Genomic DNA, 19,193 nt, shown 5'->3' with positions numbered 1-19,193 from the left:
AGATAGGGTGGATAGTCAGTACCTATCCCATGGCACCAATAGCAAACACCAGAGGGCATATGTACAAAATTAAGGGAGGGAAGTTTAGGGGAGACATCAGGGGTAAGTTTTTTACACAAAGGGTTGTGAGTGCCTGGAATGACTTGCCAGGGATGGTGGTGGAGGCTAAAATATTAGGGGTATTTAAGAACCTCTTGGACAGGCACATGGATGAAAGAAAAATGGAGGGTTATGGGGTAGTGTGGGTTTAGTACTTTTTTTTAAGGATTATATGGGTTGGCACAACATGGAGGGCTGAAGGGCCTGAACTGTGCTGTAGTGTTCTATGGTTCTATGGAGAGCAGGGAAGTCCATTCTAGGACAAGAGGGCACGACTTCAAGATTGAAGGACGCCCATTTAGAACAGAGATGCGGAGAAATTACTTTAGTCAGAGGGTGATAAATCTATGGAATTTGGTGCCACGTATGGCTGTGGAGGCCAAATCATTGGGTGTATTTAAGGCAGAGATAGATAGGTTTTTGATTAGACAGGGGATTAAAGGGTATGGGGAGAAGGCAGGGGAGTGGGGATGACTGGAAGAATTGGATCAGCCCATGATTGAATGGCAGAGCAGACTCGATGGGCCAAATAGCCCACTTCTGCTCCTATATCTTATGGTCTTAATGAACCTTGTGCAGGGACAGTTGAGGTATAACACCTGAGTGAGATTTATTGAGAAGCTGGATAGCTACAGGGAAGAAGCTTTGGAGATAACGTGTAAACCTGGTGATGTTAGACATGTAGCATCTCCCTGATTGCAATTTGTTAGAATGGGTTGAGTCAGCAGTAATTTTTTCAGCTTTTTACTTCGCTCTGGTGATGAAGAGTTCTTTTAGTGTCAGTAGCTGGCAGCCACTGATCTTCTCTGCTGAGTGGACTACTCGCTGCAATGTGGACTTGGAGAGGGAGGAGGCGGTGGGAAACCAAATTGTAATAGAGCAGGTCACAATACTCTCAATGATGGCTGAGTAAAAATTCATCTGGATACACCCTGAGATGTTAAGTTTCCTAATCTGGTGTCGGAAGACAATCTCTGTTGGGCTTTCCTGGTGGTGTGCTTTTCCCACTTCAATGTATTAATAATGGTTGTCTCCAGGACGTTGAATAACTTGACACAGCCTGACCCATTAATTTCAAAGGGGGAGCAGGTAGGAAATTGTTGGCAGAAGTCAATCCTCATTTCCACTGTCTTGCTAGTAATGAGTTTTAAGTTGATATGAGCACGTCATACTGCAAGAGGGTCTACCTCTCTTTGCTAGCAGGTCACAGCGTTATTAGAGATGCAACCAACTGCGGTCATGTCATCTATGAACTTTAGGATTTTAGTGGGATTGTCTAAGGAGGTACAGGCATTTGTATAAAGTGAGAACAGGAGGGGTAAAAGAACATAGCCCTGTTGAGAGCCTGTGCTTATAGACGTTACATCTGACAAGTCTTCCTCCCTGTCAGGAAGTTTGTAATCAGGAAGTTGGGCACAGCTAGCTGGGTTAGCTGGCTCTGGAGCAACTCTAGAACATTAGTGTTAAAAGCGGAACTAAAAACAAGATCCATACATTGGTGTTGGAAGTCCAAATGTTGAAGAACGTAATGAAGGCACAAGTTAGCTGCATCGTTAACTGAGCAATTTGTTCTATAAGCAAACGGTAGTGGGTCAATAGAGGACTAATAATGGGCTTAAGATAGGCCAACTTCAGACATTCAAAAATTTTCATAACTACTGAAGTCAGAGTGACTGGCTTATAATCAACTGTAGCATCTTCAAAACTGTCCTGTCCTGTACCCTGCCTAATTTCAGGGAGGTGTTAAATATCTCAGTGAAGATAAGTGCTAGCTGATCCACACAGTGCCTTAGAGTGCCAGGTGAGACACTATCAAGGTCTCTAACTTTCCTAATGCTTTTTTTTCCCAGAGCGGCCTCAACAGCATCTTGTATACTGTTAACAATAGTCCTCATTTCTAAACTGTTTTGCAATAAGGGTTAATATTTGCCCTCATAACCTCCTATTGACTTTGGTGATTTGTGCATAGCAACATATATCTTCAAACTTCACTCATTTTAATTTCCCTCCTGGGGCTTTCTTAGACCTTAGTCTTGTAGAACTCCCTTCAAACAAATGGACCATTGATATGACCTGGTCAACTCTGGTGCAGCTTTCTCAGAACACCTGTTTACTTAATTAGTCACACAAGTGATGAAAGATGATAAGGTGCTACTCATGATAAATGCAATGTTGGAAGCAATGTGAATGCAATGTTAGAGTCAGCTTAATAAGTTAAAGACTGAAAGAGAGCAGTAAAGGGAATACACTGACCTTTTCTCTTCAGCTGAAGACCTCTCACACAACCTTCTCAGATCTAAAAAAATAGGTAAAGGTGTAGGCTTCTTAGCCAATTGACCCTGTCCCTTGGAACCACAAAAGATAACAAATGCTGGAATCTGGAGCAAAATGTCATCGGAGAAATGCAAAACCCTGAATCAAGACCTGAAACATTGACAATTCCTTTCACATAAATGATGTTGCCCAACCCACTGTGTTCCTCCAGCAGATTGTCTGTTAATCCTATCCTTTGTTTATTGAGTTTATGGTTGAACTATGACTAACTGTTGTGTACCCATTTTTCCTACGTTCATTAATCAATATCAATAAATAAGATTTAGAATTAGCAATTAATTTTAACTGATGGTAAAGAGTACTGTATTGGGAAAGCATAGAGTGCTAAATGATACATTCTTAATAATTCTCCATGTTGTATTAAATTTGAAGATTAGTAATGAAGTTTTACACTTCCTATGTTTCTGAGTTTAATAGTAATAATCCAATAAACATTATTTTACTTGGCCAGGTGGGGCATCATTAGACCTCAATTCTGTAGAGACCAAACCAAAGAAATGGATCATTGACATAACCTGGCTAAATCTGGTACAGCTCTCTCAATCGTACCCATTCACCCAACTACTTGCACAAGTGACCAAAAATGATAAAGCTTGGAAGGCTTGGTTTGATGAAGAAGCTCCTGAGGAATCACCTCTCCCTGATGGATACGACACGACTTTGGACACGTTCCGCAAATTATTGCTTATTCGGAGCTGGTGCCCAGATCGTACTATTGCTCAGGTAAATTTCTTCAATCTTTATAGTCTGTATACTTATTGATTTCTATGTTGAGCAGTGTATATGCTGCATGCATATTAAATTGGTCAACACTATTACATGAGTAACACTGCAATAGTCTTAGGTTGCTCTATTAAAGTTCTAAGTTTTCTGAAGAACATCTGTGCACAACCATAATATTTGAAGATACAAAATAGTTAAACAGAATAATTCTACTCTGATTATCCAGGAAAAAAACAGAACAACCATCCTTTTTGTGGTATCAATATGGTAGCTAAACGATTTTTGTATTTTGTTACTTTTTTTTCAAAGTGATTAATGTATTAATGGCTTTTCGCATACAAACTAATTTCAATCCTCGGTTTGTTTTCGTAGTTTGAAATTCTGCTTACTTGCCATGTAATCACATTCAAAGTAAATTTTCATGTTTTGTTGTCACCATGCAAGTTTGTAAAAATCTTAAAAATTACAAGGCTAAGATAATTTCAAGACTAAAAACTATTTGACATTTCTCAATACAACCTTTGGTGCTTTAATGATTCTGTGCTTCACTGATACTTGAAATGTTATCTGTCCAAACATCATGCAGTTTGATTACAGCTTTCTCAGAGATTTTGAGTAGCACACACAAAATACTATAGGAACTCAGCAAGTCAGGCAGTATTTATGAAGGGAAATAAAAAGATGATGCTTTGGCCAAGACCCTTCATTAGGAGTGGAAGGTAGGGTGCAGAGTCAGAATCAGGTTTATTATCACTGGCATGTGACGTGAAATTTGTTAACTTAGTAGCAGCAGTTCAATGCAATACATAATATAGAATAAATAAATAAATCTTATTCAGTATACTTTATACAGTATATGTATATTGAATAGATTAAAATCATACAAAAATCAGAAATACTATATATTTTTAAAAAGTGAGTTAGTGTCCAAGGGTTCAATGTCCATTTAGGAAATGGATGGCAGAGGGGAAGAAGCTGTTCCTGAATTGCTGAGTGTGTGCCTTCAGGCTTCTGTACCTCCTACCTGATGGTAACAGTGAGAAAAGGGTATGCCTTGGGTGCTGGATGTCCTTAATAATGGACGCTGTCTTTCTGAGACACCACTCCTTGAAGATGTCCTGGGTACTTTGTAGGCCAGTACCCAAGATGGAGCTGACTAAATTTACGACCCTCTGCAGCTTCTTTCGGACCTGTGCAGTAGCTTCCCCCACCCCCCCTACCAGACAGTGATGCAGCCTGTCAGAGTGCTCTTCACACTACATCTATAGAAGATTTTGAGTGCATTTGTTGACATACCAAATTTCTTTAAACTTTTAACTATAAAAAAGGTCACTGTCTTGCCTTCTTTATAACCGCATCAATATGTTGGGACCAGGTTAGATCTTCAGAGATCCTGACAGCCAGGAACTTGAAACTGCTCACTCTCTCCACTTCTGATCCCTCTATGAAGATTGGTATGTGTTCCTTTGCCTTACCTTTCCGGAAATCCACAATCAGCTCTTTTGTCCCTAAGTCCGAATAGAAGGTGGAGGAGGGGGAGGAGTACAAGCTGGCAGATAATAGGTTGAGTCTTCTATAAGTTTTTGTCTGTACATTTCAGAAATTTGTATAATTTGTTGTCCAGTACTCTTCAGTGGCATCAAATTTTATGTTTTTTTTTTTCATTTTCATCCTTAGATGTTCAACACAATTCATGGACTAAATTTTTTCCCATCTTTTCATCCTCTGTGGAATTTTCCATTTGTTTCTATTGAATTTCATTATTTATTCATTCACCATTTCCATGTTTTCTTCATTTTGTATTTCCCTTTGTCCTTTGAGTATAAATTGGCTTTCCTGTTTTAATTTTTACCAGTGTGAGTAGTGGTGATGTTACAGCACTCTCTGTTCTTTTGTAGTGGAGCCAAAAGATATTCCTTGAGCATGACCACGCATAGTTAAGATAGAAATTTGCAAGTTGCGATCCAAGTTAGTTTGCTGTTCCAGAGTCTTTCATTTGTAACTCCTCAACAAGTAAAATAGTCCATAATACATGTAGCTAGTCTGAGACAGCATTCAAGCACGGGCTGATAATTAGCAATTTGTGATGAAGGGTCAAAGGGAATCTCTTGGAGATATTGAGTTCCATTACCGTCACTGAAGGGGTGTCAGCTTTGTCCAGAAACCGAATTTGACCAGACATAAAAAAAGTGACTTCAAGAGCAGGTCAGAGGCTGAGTACCCTGCAGTGAGTAACTCACCACTTGACATTGCAAGGACTTTTCATCATCTGATAAGCACAATCCAGGAACAGGATGTTATATTCTCCAGTTTAGTAATATCTGCAACAAATGACTTCACATTAATTCCCTCTACCATCACACCACCCACAAACCTGACACAAACTAGGCCTTAAATTCACTGGAGTTACTTGTCCAGACTGTTTTGACTACACTTCACAAACCCATTACCATTAAGATGACAAGAGCAACAGGTACTTCAATTTTCTCTCAAAGTTTCACTACATAATGAACTAGATTATATCTTTGTTCCTTTATTATAATTCAGACTAAATTGTGGATAAATCTGCCCACAGCATTGTGGAACCATATTTTAAAGAAGACTATAAATGCAGTATAGTTCAAGAAAACGCCTCATCACCACCTTTTCAGCTCCTCAAATACTAACCTTTTCAACGGTGGCAATGTTTCAAAAATGAATAAATTAAATAGTGAATTCTTCAAAGTTCAAAATGATAGAAAAAAGTAGCAATCATAGTAATAAATAAATTAGCATTAAGTATTGAGAACATTAGATAAAGAACCCATGAAAGTGAGTCGAGTTCGGTGTGAATAGTTCAGTGATGGGGCGAGTGAAGTTATCTATCCTTTCTGGTTCAAGAACCTGATGTCTCACAGGTAATAACTGTTCCTGACATGGTGCAGATCCTGGGGCTTATATACCTTTTTTTCTGATGGCAGCAGTGAGAAGCGAGCATAGCCTAGGTGGTCGGGTCCTTGCTTATGGATGCAGCATTCCTAAGACAGCGCTCCATGTAGATGTGTTCAGTGGTGGGGAAGTGCTTTACATTTGATGGACTGGGTTGTATTCACTACTTTTTATAAGCTTTTCCATACAAGGGCATTGGTGTTGCCATACCAGGCTGTAATCCAACCAGTCAATATACTCTCTACCATGCACCTATAGAAGTTTGCCCATGCCCAAATGATGACATGCCAAATCTTCACAAACTCCTAAGAAAGTAGAGGCATTGTCGTGCTTCCTTTGTAACTGCATTTACATGCTGACCCTGTACAGATCCTCTAAAATAATTGCACTGAGAAATTTAAAGTTCCTGACTCTCTCCACCTCTGATCCCCGATGAGAACTAGCTCATAGTTCTCTGATTTCCTCCACCAGAATTAACAAATCAGCTTTTTCGTGTTGCTGACATTGAGTGAGAGGTTGTTGTCCTGACACCACTCAGCTAGATTTTCAATCTTCCTCCTATATGCTGATTCATCACCACCCTTGATTCTGCCAATGGCAGTGGTGTCATCGGTAAGCTTAAATATGGCCTTGGAGCTGTGATCTACTGAAGCAAGTATAGCAGGGGCTGAAGCACACAGCCTTGTGGTACACCTCCGCTGAGGGAGATTGTGGAGGAGATGATATTGCCAATCTGAATTGACCGGGGTCTGAAAATGAAAAAAATTGAAGATCCAGTTGCACAAGGAGGTGTTGAGACCCAGGACTTGAAGCTTATTGATAAGTTTTGAGGTGATAGTAGTATTGAATGTTGAGCTGTAGTAAATGAAGAGCATCCTGATGTATGCATCATTGTCTAGATATTCCAGGATTGAGTTAAGAGCCAATGCAGTAGCATCCGCTATTGACCTGTTGTGACGGTAGGCAAATTGGAAAGGATCCAAGCTGCTTTTCAGTCAGGAGTTCGTATGTTTCATCCCCAACCTCTCAAAGCACTTCATTACAGTGGATGTAAGTGCTACTGGATAATAGTCATTGAGCCCGGTTACCACACAATTTATTAGGCCTAGTATAATTGAAGCTGCCATGAAGCAGGTGGTTACCTCAGACTGTCAAGGCAGGAGGCTAGAGATCAGTGAGTTGATTAGTTAGTTGACCACATACCCTGTCTGGGCCACATGTTTTCCATGGGTTCACCCCACTGAAGGATGATCTAACATTGGCCTCAGGGACTGAAATCATAGGGTCATCAGAGGCTGTGGGAATTTGTGAAGGTGCCTCCATGTTTTAATGGTCAAAGCGAGCATAAAAGGCATTGGGCTCATCTTGGAGTGAAGCTTTGTTGTCACCTACATTGCTTAACAAGCAACCTTTTTGACCCTGAATATTTAAGTTATGAGTTACATCCAGTCAAATTTAAATTGATTTTGGAGGTCTGATTTATATGCATGTTTCAGTGAGGATTCTTTCATTTGACTGGGTAACAACCTCGCTGTTTCTGTCATCTTTACAGATCCCATAGATCCTCTAAAAGCTAACAACTTGGATTAAAAAAGATTAGTAGACCCAACATCAGTGTTTCATTTCCAATTTAACTTAGAAACATTGACATGGCTACTGTTTTCAACTATTATCTATTCTTTGAATTCAAAATAACTTTGAATATAACACTATAATGTTGTCAGAGGTTTACCAGAAGGAAAAACAAGCACAGGTATTTAATGATTTTCAGCAGTGTCTTGCTTTGTAAACAATCTCATGCTGTGCAAGCTATTACTAAAGTATATTTGTCATCATTAGTCTATGTTCATTCATGACCAGAATGCCTTGATAGAGCATATGCTCATAAAGGCATCAGGCCATGATATTAGTGAGGTGGTGTTATTCATTTTTTATTTAGGTATTATCCATAGTGTGTTGCTTAGGGGTTTCAAAGGTCAGTGCTGCATTCATGAGGTATTAAAATTCATACACAGCTCTAAAATAGCAAAGGGTATTCAAAGTGAAAGAGTTGCTATGGATACAAAAACTACTGGTTAGACTGAATGTGAAACCAAATGAACTTGTTTATATTTGTAAGTTATTATTGCTGAAGAAACTCTGAATAGATATTTCACCAATGCAAGGCATTATATCTTATACTTTGCAATACAACTTACAATAAGAAAAAATACAAAAATATTTTAAGGTTTCAAATTATGACCTTGTACTAAATGTTTTTTTTAAAGTAAGATCAGTTGAGTGCATTTGGTAATTGTTCCCTACAGTGCATGAGGCATAAGCAGAACATATTATTTTATTGAACATTGAAATGATTTCACGAAGAACATAAAAATGTGATTAATTTTGCATTGTTTAGTCAGTCTATATTTATTTAAGTGCAATAAATCATTTTTATATTGCTGGTTATGATTTTCATCAATCAGTTTACATATATTTTTTGTTCAAATTATATTCCCAAAATTTGCTAATGTATAGTTTTTGTAGAGAATTTTCTTCAACAGCCAAAAAGCTTGTAACATCTTCTGGTACATTTGATGGCATCCATATTTCACAGTAATCTTTCTTTTTCTAGGCACGTTATTATATTGCTGAGTCCCTTGGACCAAAATATGCAGAAGGGGTTATTCTAGATATGGAAGCAATGTGGGCAGAAGGTGATAATCGAACACCTTTGGTTTGCTTCCTTTCCATGGGTTCTGATCCTACTGAAAATATTGAGCGTTTGGCCAAGACCAAGGTACAAAAAAAAGTGGAAGGGTCTGAGTGAGGCTTTTTTATTGGTGACAATGTCATCTGTGCTAATTTTCTTAATTTTATAGTGACACACAAATGTGACTTTGCTATATGAACAACCACATCTAAAAACAAGAACTTTTAGAATTAAGGAGAAGAAAACAAAGATTTCAACCGGATCAGCACCATACCCTAGGTGACAGGAATCTGAAATAAAATCAAGGCAGCATGATGCCATAGCTAGTACAGTTATTCCATTTACTGCTCCAACAACCTGGGTTTCAATCCTGACCATTGACGTTGCTCGTATGGATTTTGTACACTCTCACTGTGACCATAAAGATTTTCCATGGGCACCTGGATTCTTTCTATAGCCAAAAGCATACTGGTTTGTAATTGGCCACAGTACATCTCTTCTATAGTGTAGGTAAGTGGTAGAATCTTTAGGGACAATGTGGGAATGTCAATAAAGTAAAAGGGTTTAGTATTGATGGGTGCTTGATGGTTGAGACAGTCTCAGTGGACTGAAGTGTTTTTTCTGTACTCTGTGACTCTATGAATGTATTTGTGGAGAGAGAATCAGAGGTAGTATTTCAGGTAGATGACATTTTATTGCAATTAGCTATTTTTCCAACAAAACCTAACAGAAGGCTGAGGAAAAGGAATCTCATTTTCCAATTACGTATTTTGCAGCCCTTATACTTCAGCACAAAATTTAAAATAATCAAATAACCAGACTTTTCTGTTCATATTAGAACTGTTTAGTGGTTTTATGAAGTCATCAGCTGAAATATTAACCTTCTTTCTCAGAGATGTTGCCCGATCTACTGAATATTCCTGGATTCTCCATTTGGTTTGGTCTTTCCAGCATCAGCAGTTTCACATTTTCCACAAACCCCTGTTATATGTGAGGAAGAATAGATATGATAAAATGTTTGTGGACAGAGTTGCAAATGCTGGAGACTTTGTGAGAATTGACAGCAGGGTGACCATCAGGAGTGTTGGGGATCAGCACTACATATACGTGTAGGAGATTGGGAGGAGAATGGAGCTGAGAGGGAAATGGATTGACCATGATGAAATGGCATAGCACTCTTAATGGGCCAAATGGAGTTATAGAGAAGTACATCACAGTAAAGGCCCTTCAGCCTATCTAGTCAATGCTGAAAACTATTTAAACTGCCTACTCCCGATGACCTGCACTGGAAATACAGTCCTTCATTTTCCTACTATTCATCTACCTATCTAAACTTCTCTTAAACATTGAAATTGAGTTTGCATGGACCACTTGCACTTGCAGCTCATTCCACACTCTCCCAGCCCTCTGACTGAAGAAGTTTCCCCTCATGTTGCCCTTAAACTTTTCTCTTTTCATCCTTAACCCATGATCTTTGGTTGTAGTCCCACCCAACCTCGGTGGGAAAAGCCTGCTTTCATTTACCCTATCTATACCCCTCAATTTTGTATACCTCTATCAAATCTCCTCTCAATCTTCTATGTTCCATGGAATAGCCCCCCAACCTATTAGATCTTTCCTTATAACTCAAGTGCACCAGACCCGGCAACGTCTTTGTAAATTTTCTCTGTACTCTTTCAACCTTGTTTACACCTTTCCTGTAGACAGGTGACCAAAACTACCCACAATACTCCAAATTAGACCTCACCAAGTTCTTATACAACTTCAACATAACATCTCATCTCCTATACTCAGTACTTCGATTTATGAAGACCAATGTGCCAAAAGCTTTCTTTATTACCTTATCTACTTGTGACACCACTTTCAATGAATTATGTACCTTTATTCCCAGATCCCTTGTTCTACCACTCTCCTCAGAGCTCTATAGTTCACTGTTTAAGACTTACCCTGGTTGGTCCTAACAAAGTGCAAAACCTCTCACTTGTCTCCATTAAATTCCATCTGCCATTTTCCAGCCCATTTTTCCAGCTGATACAGATCCTTCTGCAAGCCATTAAAGACTTCCGCACTGTCTACTACACCCCCAGTCCTGGTGTCATCAGCAAATTTGCTGATCCAGTTAACCACATTATTTTCCAGATCATTGATATAGATGACAAACAACAATGGGCCCAGAACCAATCCTTGCAGCGCACCACTAGTCACAGGTCTCCAGTCAGACATGCAAACCTCTACTACCACTCTCTGGCTTCTCCCACAAAGCCAATGTTTAATCCAGGTTACTATCGCAATATGAATGCTGAGTGACTGAAACTTCTCGACCAGTCTCCTATGCGGAACCTTGTTAAATGCTTTACTAATGTCCGTGTAGAAAACGTGACTTGCCATGCCCTGTCTTCATCAACTTTCCAGGTAACTTCTTCGAAAAAACTCTGTAAGATTGGTTAGATATGATCTACCATGCACAAAGCCAAGCTGACGTAATCAATCCAAATACTTATATATCCAGTCCTAATTCTGCTCCTATATCTTTTGTCTTTTGGTGTTGAAAATGGATAATGGATCCTGCCAAACATAATAGGAACCAATTATGAAAATTCTGTTAAGTTAATCAGAATATTTTCATTGTGATGGAAAGGTATGGCAAAATGCAGTGGATGTAAAACTGCAGTGGAATTTTACAGCCAATTGAAATAGGAAGCAAGTGAAAATTTAACAAGTAGTTGAAAAAAGAACATTTCTGAATTTCCAACCTCCTGGCAAAGTAACCAAGTCTGCTAATATTATTCCCATTATGAATGAATATGCAAGAACTTTACATATATTTGTATAAACACATTGATCCACTTATAGTCATAGGGTCATACAACATGGAAACTAGCCTTTTGGCCCAACTGGATTCTCTGTTAATGAATTTGTTAGTAGAAAGTCACACAGTGTAAAACTGTGGTAGTTGTGTGTTCTAAAGTCCACACCTGTATCCTACTCAAACGCTGTTCAAACTACATTTAAGATGCAACACAAGCAGTAGAACAGCTGCATGTGGCAGTTGTTAAAAATAAGGTCTTAAAATTGCAGTGAGTGAAATCAAATACAGTAGATTCCTCTTACCTTGGACATGTTGGGACCAGTACTTCTTGGCCCAATTAAATGGCTGTCCCCATCCGCTGTGGTTTCATGGAAATAATTGAAAATGTATAAAAAGAGACAAACTGAATAACAAATTATGTATTTAACTGAAATACAGTATAAAACTAGAACACTACCAATACTACTGCAGTACTATAAAACTGTGTATTAGTTCCTAAGTAACACACACAAAATGCTGGAGGAACTCAACAGGTCAGACAGCCTCTATGGTAATTAATAAACAGTCAACGTTTCAGTCTGCGACCCTTCTTCCAGTCTGAAGAGAAAGGTGGAAGATGCCAGGGGTGGGGGAGGGGTGGGAGGGTAAGGAGAGTAGTTAGAATATAATAGGTGAAGCCAGGTGGGTAGGAAAGGTATGGGGCTGGAGAGGAAAGAATTTGATAGGAGACATGACTTGGACCATAGGAGGGGACCAGAGGAGGTGATGGGCAGGTGAGAAGAGACAAGAGGCCAGTGTTGGGAATAGAAGAAAAGGAGAGGGGGAAGGGAATTTTTTTTAATGAAAGATGTTTCCTAGTTCTTATTGTTGGAGAAATTCATCTGTGTCATGTTCCTTTGACTGTAAGTTAACAAAATCAGTGCAGATAATGGACTACCTTTATATAATGCTGTCGATGATTGCACCCTCCAAATCTTCATTTTTATTGTAACATTGTCGAATCCTTCAAATTTTTCATAGCTTCTAACTTATTGAAGAAGTGAAATAGTTTCAATTTCACCTCTGGCTGTTAAATGAGGCTATGGAGTACTTGATTATACAGGGTAAGACAGGACCAAGTCAGCATGGTCTTCTTAAGGGAACATCTTGCCTAACAAACCTGTTGGAATTCTTTGAGGAGATTACAAGTAGGATAAATAAAGGCAATGCAGTGGATGTTGTATATTTGGACTTTCAGGAGGCCTTTGACAAGGTTCCACACATGAGGCTGCTTAGCAAGTTAAGAGGCCATGGTATTACAGGAAAGTTGCTGGCATGGATAGAGCTTTGGCTGATTGGTAAGAGGCAATGAGTGAGAATAAAAGGATCCTTTTCTGGTAGTCTGCCAGTGACTAGTCGTGTTCCACAGGGGTCAGTGTTACGACCGCTTCTTTTTATGATGTATATCAGTGATGTAGATGTAGAGTACATGGCTTTGTTGCCAAGTTCGTAGATGTAACAAAGTTTGGTGGAGGGGTAGGTTGTGTTGAGGAATCAGGATAGTTACAGAATGACTTGGACAGATTAGGAGAATGGTCAAGAGAGTGGCAAATGAAATACAATGTTGCAAATGCATGGTCATGTACTTTGGTAGAAGAAATAAATGTGCAGACTATTTTCTAAACAGTGTGAAAATCCAAAATTCTGAGATGCAAAGGGACTTTGGGAGTTCTTGTGTAGAGCACCCTAAAGGTTAACAGTCAGGGTGAGGAAGACAAATGCAATGTTTTGAGCTCCTTATCTAAGGAAAGAGGTGCTGGCATTGGAGAGGGGTCAGAGGAGGTTCACAAGGATGATTCCGAGAATGAATGGTTATCATATGAGAATGTATGATGGCCCTGGGTCTTTACTGGTTGGAATTTAGAAGGATGAGGGAGGATCTCATTGAAATCTTTCGAAAGTTGAAAAGCCTAGACAGAGTAGATGTGGAAAGGATCTTTCCCATGGTGGGGGAGTCTAGAACAAGAGGGCACAGCCTCAGGATAGAGTGGTGTCCATTTGAAACAGAGAAGTGGAGAAATTTCTTTAGCCAGATGGTGGTGAATTTGTGGAATTTATTACATCAAGCAGGTGTGGAGGCCAGGTCGTTGGGTGTATTTAAGGTAGAGATTGAAAGATTCTTGATTGGCCATGGCATCAAAGCTTACAGGGAGAAGGCTAGAGAGTGGGGCTGAGGAGGGAAAATAAAGGATCTGCCATGATTGAATGGCACAATGACACAAACACATGCAATTGGAGCTATTTAAATCTTCACTCAAAGGATGTTGTTGCAACTGACATTAGTTCAAAACTGTTCAGCAATAGTCTTTTGCCACAATTAAGTGGCATGGTGTCCCAAATAAAGTAAAGGAATCCCTGCAGTTTTCTTAATAGCTTTTGTTCTTTAAGAGTTGTCCCAAATAAGTGGCTGCCTTGATTAACCGATGGCCCAATTAACTGGAATCCACTGCATATGTTTATTATAACTGACATTTCTTTCTAAATCTAAGTGCTAAGTTACTCTTTCCCTTTGCTAATTATGTAATGAATTGCATTTTGATGTCAAGTCAAATTATTGTCATGTAAATTAATAAACTGTCTTATTATTGTCACGTAATGAAGTACAGTGAAAGATTTATTTTTGCATACCAGGGATACAGATCATTTCATCTCTACTGTACATTGAGGTAGTACAAGAGAAAACAACAGAATGTAGAATAAAGTGTAACACCTACAGAGAAAGGGCAGTGCATACAGGCTGTAAGATGCAAGGTCATAGCTATGTAGATTGTGAAGTTGCGTCATATATCTTCAATCAGTGGACTGTTCTATAGTCTTATAGTGCACAAATACAGTGAGATACAGGTACATTGAGAAACCTGATTGCTACAGCATCACAGGCATTTAGCTACAAATGACACACAGAAAATGTTTTACATAAATTATACAAGACAGTAAATATACAAAAATGGGAACATGCAAAGCTATTTTTGAAATCCATTGCATTTTAATCGCAAATTCTGTTTCTATAATTTAACCTAATGACTTGCAATTTAAAATCGAACAATTTACATTATAACTCTAAAGTTTTTTAAACTTCCAATGTTCTGATGGTTCAAATTAAATGATTGGTAGTGAACATAGAGTTCAAACTGCATGGAAGCAATTGAACACTGAGTGAAGAAACTTCATTTTTCTGCAGATAAAGACTTACTGTTTAAAATTTTCCTTTAGAATGTCCCTTGTCGAGCCATATCCATGGGCCAGGGTCAGGAAGTTCATGCAAGGCGTTTGTTGACTCAGAGCATGCAGGATGGTGGCTGGCTCCTTTTACAGAACTGCCATTTGGGCTTGAATTTCATGGATGAACTTTTAGATACTCTAACCACAACAGAGACAATGCACGATGGATTTAGGACCTGGATCACCACAGAAGTCCATCCAAAATTTCCTATCAATTTATTACAGTCATCTATTAAGTTTACTAATGAGCCCCCTCAAGGTAAGAAGGAATTTGTTTTGTGAACTTTCTTGTGGTTGTTCCATAACAATGGAAATGTGGCATGAAGGCATAAAATATTGTTATGTGCATAAATCGGATTTCAGCAGAGCTCCAAAGAAACTGTGGTGGTGAAGAAGGAGCAATTCTAAGACACTTTCTTGTCTCTTTATGCACATTCAATTTTCCTTTTATTTTAGAGCTATAGATTTTATTTAAAAACAATATATGAAATGTGGCAAAAAGCCCCCTTAATAATAAAAAGAATTTTGAGTGGAATTCTAGTGAAATTATGGTAATGAAGAAGCAGCAACTCCAAGAAAACTTCTTTTCCTGCCCACTTAGCTTTCTTTTTATTTAAAACCTATGGATATATACAATGAATGGTAATAGAACTGACAGGTCACTTCTATTTGATTTATAGCTCAAAGAATAAAGTAGTTGAAACTTTCACGTTCCTTGCTTTTGACTGCTTGCAAGCAAGCAAATCTCAAGGCTGTATAATTCATACATTCTTTGATAATAAATGCACTTTGAAACTTTCATCTTTAAAACTTAAAACTTGGCAAAATTGAAGAATGTTTTGTTACTATTTGCATTGAAATAAGTTTTTTCCTATAGCAAAGTTAATGGACATGAATTTCCAATGATTTAATAAGCAGTAGTACCTAATAATTGATCCATGCAATTATTAAGGTAGAATTCTATCCACAGTTATTACTTTAAAAATTAACCTTTGCAATGCCAAAAATGGCATTGCAAAATTGAACAGTAGATTAATGCAGGATGAAACTATTTTGCCTATTTTCTTGGTACTTCACTGCTAAATGCTGATATTGTTCACTTATTCTTGGGCAACATTTTATTATCACTAGTGCTATTTTTCAGTACCAAAATGCCTTAGTGATTTTGATAGTAATACATCATCAGCGATAAGTTTCAACTTCCTTTCATTCAAAAGCTAGAGAATATCTGGGAAAAGACAACAGTTGCTGTCCAATCCATGAAGATCACTTTTTTGTTGACTTCATTGCCCAAAAGTATTCTTTTAAAGCCAATCATATACAACTCTGCACATGCTGACAGCTTGAACTTTGAATCAATTTACTGCATGCAGGAATTGTTTCTTTTGTTGAATGGATCAGCAAAAGACACCTTTCAGGCACACATTGAAACCAGATGACTGGAGTCACCTTCCTGAGACTTTACCTATACAGGGTTTCCAAAGAACTGCATCCTTATCTGATTTCTCAAAGCAACAATGCTGACCATCTGCACATCTACAGGTTCAATGATTTCATCAGTCTCACATACCAATATCAATCATAAATCAATAAATCAATCAGATGAAATAATGAGAGGCATAGATAGATAACCAGAGTCCCCAGGATGGAAATGTCAGACCCTACATAGCATAGATTGAAGGTGAGGAGTAAAAAGTCTAAAGAAAGTTTGCAAGGCCAGTTTTGTTTTTACATATTATGGTAAGTGCCTAGAGTGTGCTGCCAGGCGAAGCGGCAGAAAGCTATAACAGTAACATTTAAGGAGCATTTAGACTAGGAGTTCCCAACCTTTTTTATGCTGTGGACCCTTACCATTAACTGAGGGGTCCATGGGCCCCATGTTGGGGATGGACTGATATAGAGCATATGCAGTATTAATATGAATTGGCAATATGGTTGGCGCAGACGTCATGGACATGTTACTGTGCTGTACTGTTTTTTGTTCAATGCACCGGTGACCACCATATTACAGGGGTTGCTATCCTAGAAAATGATCCATATTATAATTTTCCATAACATAAAGATTTGTAATGCAAAGTTTTCATCTATGCTTACATCAAGAAACACTAGTTGAAAAAGATTATGTTGATTTATTTACTTTTTTCCCATAAGTTCTGTGAGAGTAAATTTTGTGCATTATCTCAAATTTTTGGGTGGTGATCTGTGAATTTTGTCAGGGTGAATTTTCATAGCGTGAAGGTCCATAACACAGGAGTTGTTTGTATACTTACCACATACAGTCAAAGCTGAGGTCACCATAATTCTCACCTTTGTAGCCTCAGGATTATTTCAAAATCGCAGTTGCACTCCCTTAGCTGCCACTTAGCATTGCAATAAGCAGGACACAGACTCTTTCTCCTCCAGAGGAAGAGATATTTCCATCTTCAGTCCGCAAGAGTAGAGAGACTAAGCAAAGGTATTTACTGGAATTGTAGGCTTTCCTGAAGATCAGGCATTTACAAACTGCACCCAGTACCCATTATAGCTTTTATTTACAATCGGAAATATTCATTAACAGGATGAAAGTCGCAGACTCGAAGATCAATTCCATGTATAATACAATCTTGCATGATTCATAGAAATCACAGCTGCCTCTCATCTATCAAAGTCACAATGCCCATAAGGATGGATTTTGGGGAATAGTCAAAATAGTTGATTATTTTGCTCTGACAAGCCAGCATAGTCATGCTACAACAAAAGCCATACCAATGCCCAATACCTCAGGGAGACCACTGCAGGGGTGTCGAAAATACAGTTTCACTGTTGGTACGATCCTGGTGAAGCTGTAACATATGCAGTATCCAGAATATTGTGTTGCTGTGCTTTCCATAATATTGCCATCAAATGAACACATTGCCACTTGAGGGAGCAAGGGGGAAGGGTAGATAAGAGATTGGGAGCCACAAATGAAAGTTATTAATAGGATAACCAAGAGAAGCTGGAGAAGATATTCAGTCTGGACTTACAACAGTAGGATCTTCCCACCAGTTTGACGGTAGAAAACTCCTTCTTTAATGTCCAATGGGCAATATCTGAATCTGGAAAGACCACAGCCAATATCCCTTGCAAGTCACACTCATATCAGAAAGTGTTATAAACCACTGCTGTACCAGATGAACATTCTTTAATCGGCATGACGCAGGCAATGGCAGCCATCTGCAACTATAAATTATTTCTAGGAAGTTCTCTCCCATCAACAGAAAACTGAAGCTACTATTTCATTTCACAGACCAACTCAGACATGGTGACAAGGTCTTTGTTAGAACAAAAGACAAATGCATAAGTCCATTGCCACAATTGTCTATTCTTCTAAAAGACCTAAATGTCATGCCCCATTATCCACATTGGTTTCAGTTTTCAAGCCCTGAGGTAGTTGCGTCACAAATTAGTCTCAGAGGTTGAATATCTTCATAACATGTATTTCTGCAACCCTCAAGGTGCTCATCAAATATCCTGCTTAACAACTCTAGCAGTCAAGTATGCTAATGGATATTTGATGATACAAAGTACTGGGACTAAACAATGAGGTCAGAAGGACACTTAATAACATCTATCTGATCTAGTTCAGCAGAGTTTGCAACACACACACACATTGCTGGTGGAACTCAGCAGGTCAGGCAGCATCTATGGAAATGAATGAACAGGCAGCGTTCTGGCCCAAGACCCTTTTTCAGGACTCAATTATTGTTTGTTAGTAGTTGCTTTCTCTCATTTGAATTACAGCCCAACAATGCAGGCATTTATTCAGCATATTCATCAATTCATCTACAGATCCATCTTCAGATTTTGACAGCCTTGTTACTTCCAGGTTTCTTCTGTGAAAGAAACATGACATTGGAGCTGTGCAGTGAGGTGCTTCAAACACAAGTAGTCATATCTACAACATATTCTGATTTGCTTTGAAACAATGATGACTTTTCAAATGCAGGCACTTCTGAAACAGAAATGGAATTATTTCTAAGTGTGGTATCTGTTGATGTAATTTTTTTGTGAAAGGTCTTTCTCAGATTTTCAGAAACATCTCAATGACTGGGTACTCAGTCTGTCAGTAGGATCATGTACCTTACAGTGTTATTCCCAACTGTACAACTTCTGGGGGAGGGAAGAGGGCTGGCACAGTAGCGTAGTAGTTAGCGTAAAGTCATAACAGCACCAATTCCACCACTTTCTCTCAGGAGTCTGAATGCTGTCCCCTTGATCATATGGGTTTCCCCCCTGGTTCCAAAGGGTTAGTAGACTAATTGGCCACATAGGTGTAATTGAGTGGTGTGAGCTCATTGGGCTGGAAGGATCGGATACAGTGATATA

At 38.7% G+C, this 19,193-nt stretch overlaps 1 protein-coding gene across 1 annotated transcript in view; it reads left to right on the top strand.

The window, feature by feature from the left end:
- Window positions 1-19,193, top strand: part of dnah5l (dynein, axonemal, heavy chain 5 like) — a 261,395-nt gene that overhangs the window by 195,002 nt on the left and 47,200 nt on the right. Inside the window, exons 67-69 of the mRNA XM_059972318.1 lie at window positions 2,885-3,156; window positions 8,699-8,863; window positions 14,838-15,105. Coding sequence (XP_059828301.1) covers window positions 2,885-3,156; window positions 8,699-8,863; window positions 14,838-15,105 — 705 coding nt within the window. The remainder of the gene's footprint in view (window positions 1-2,884; window positions 3,157-8,698; window positions 8,864-14,837; window positions 15,106-19,193) is intronic.

Source organism: Hypanus sabinus, chromosome 6 (assembly GCF_030144855.1).
Source record: "Hypanus sabinus isolate sHypSab1 chromosome 6, sHypSab1.hap1, whole genome shotgun sequence".
NCBI classification, from domain to species: domain Eukaryota; kingdom Metazoa; phylum Chordata; class Chondrichthyes; order Myliobatiformes; family Dasyatidae; genus Hypanus; species Hypanus sabinus.
This window is presented reverse-complemented; position numbering and strand designations above follow the sequence as displayed.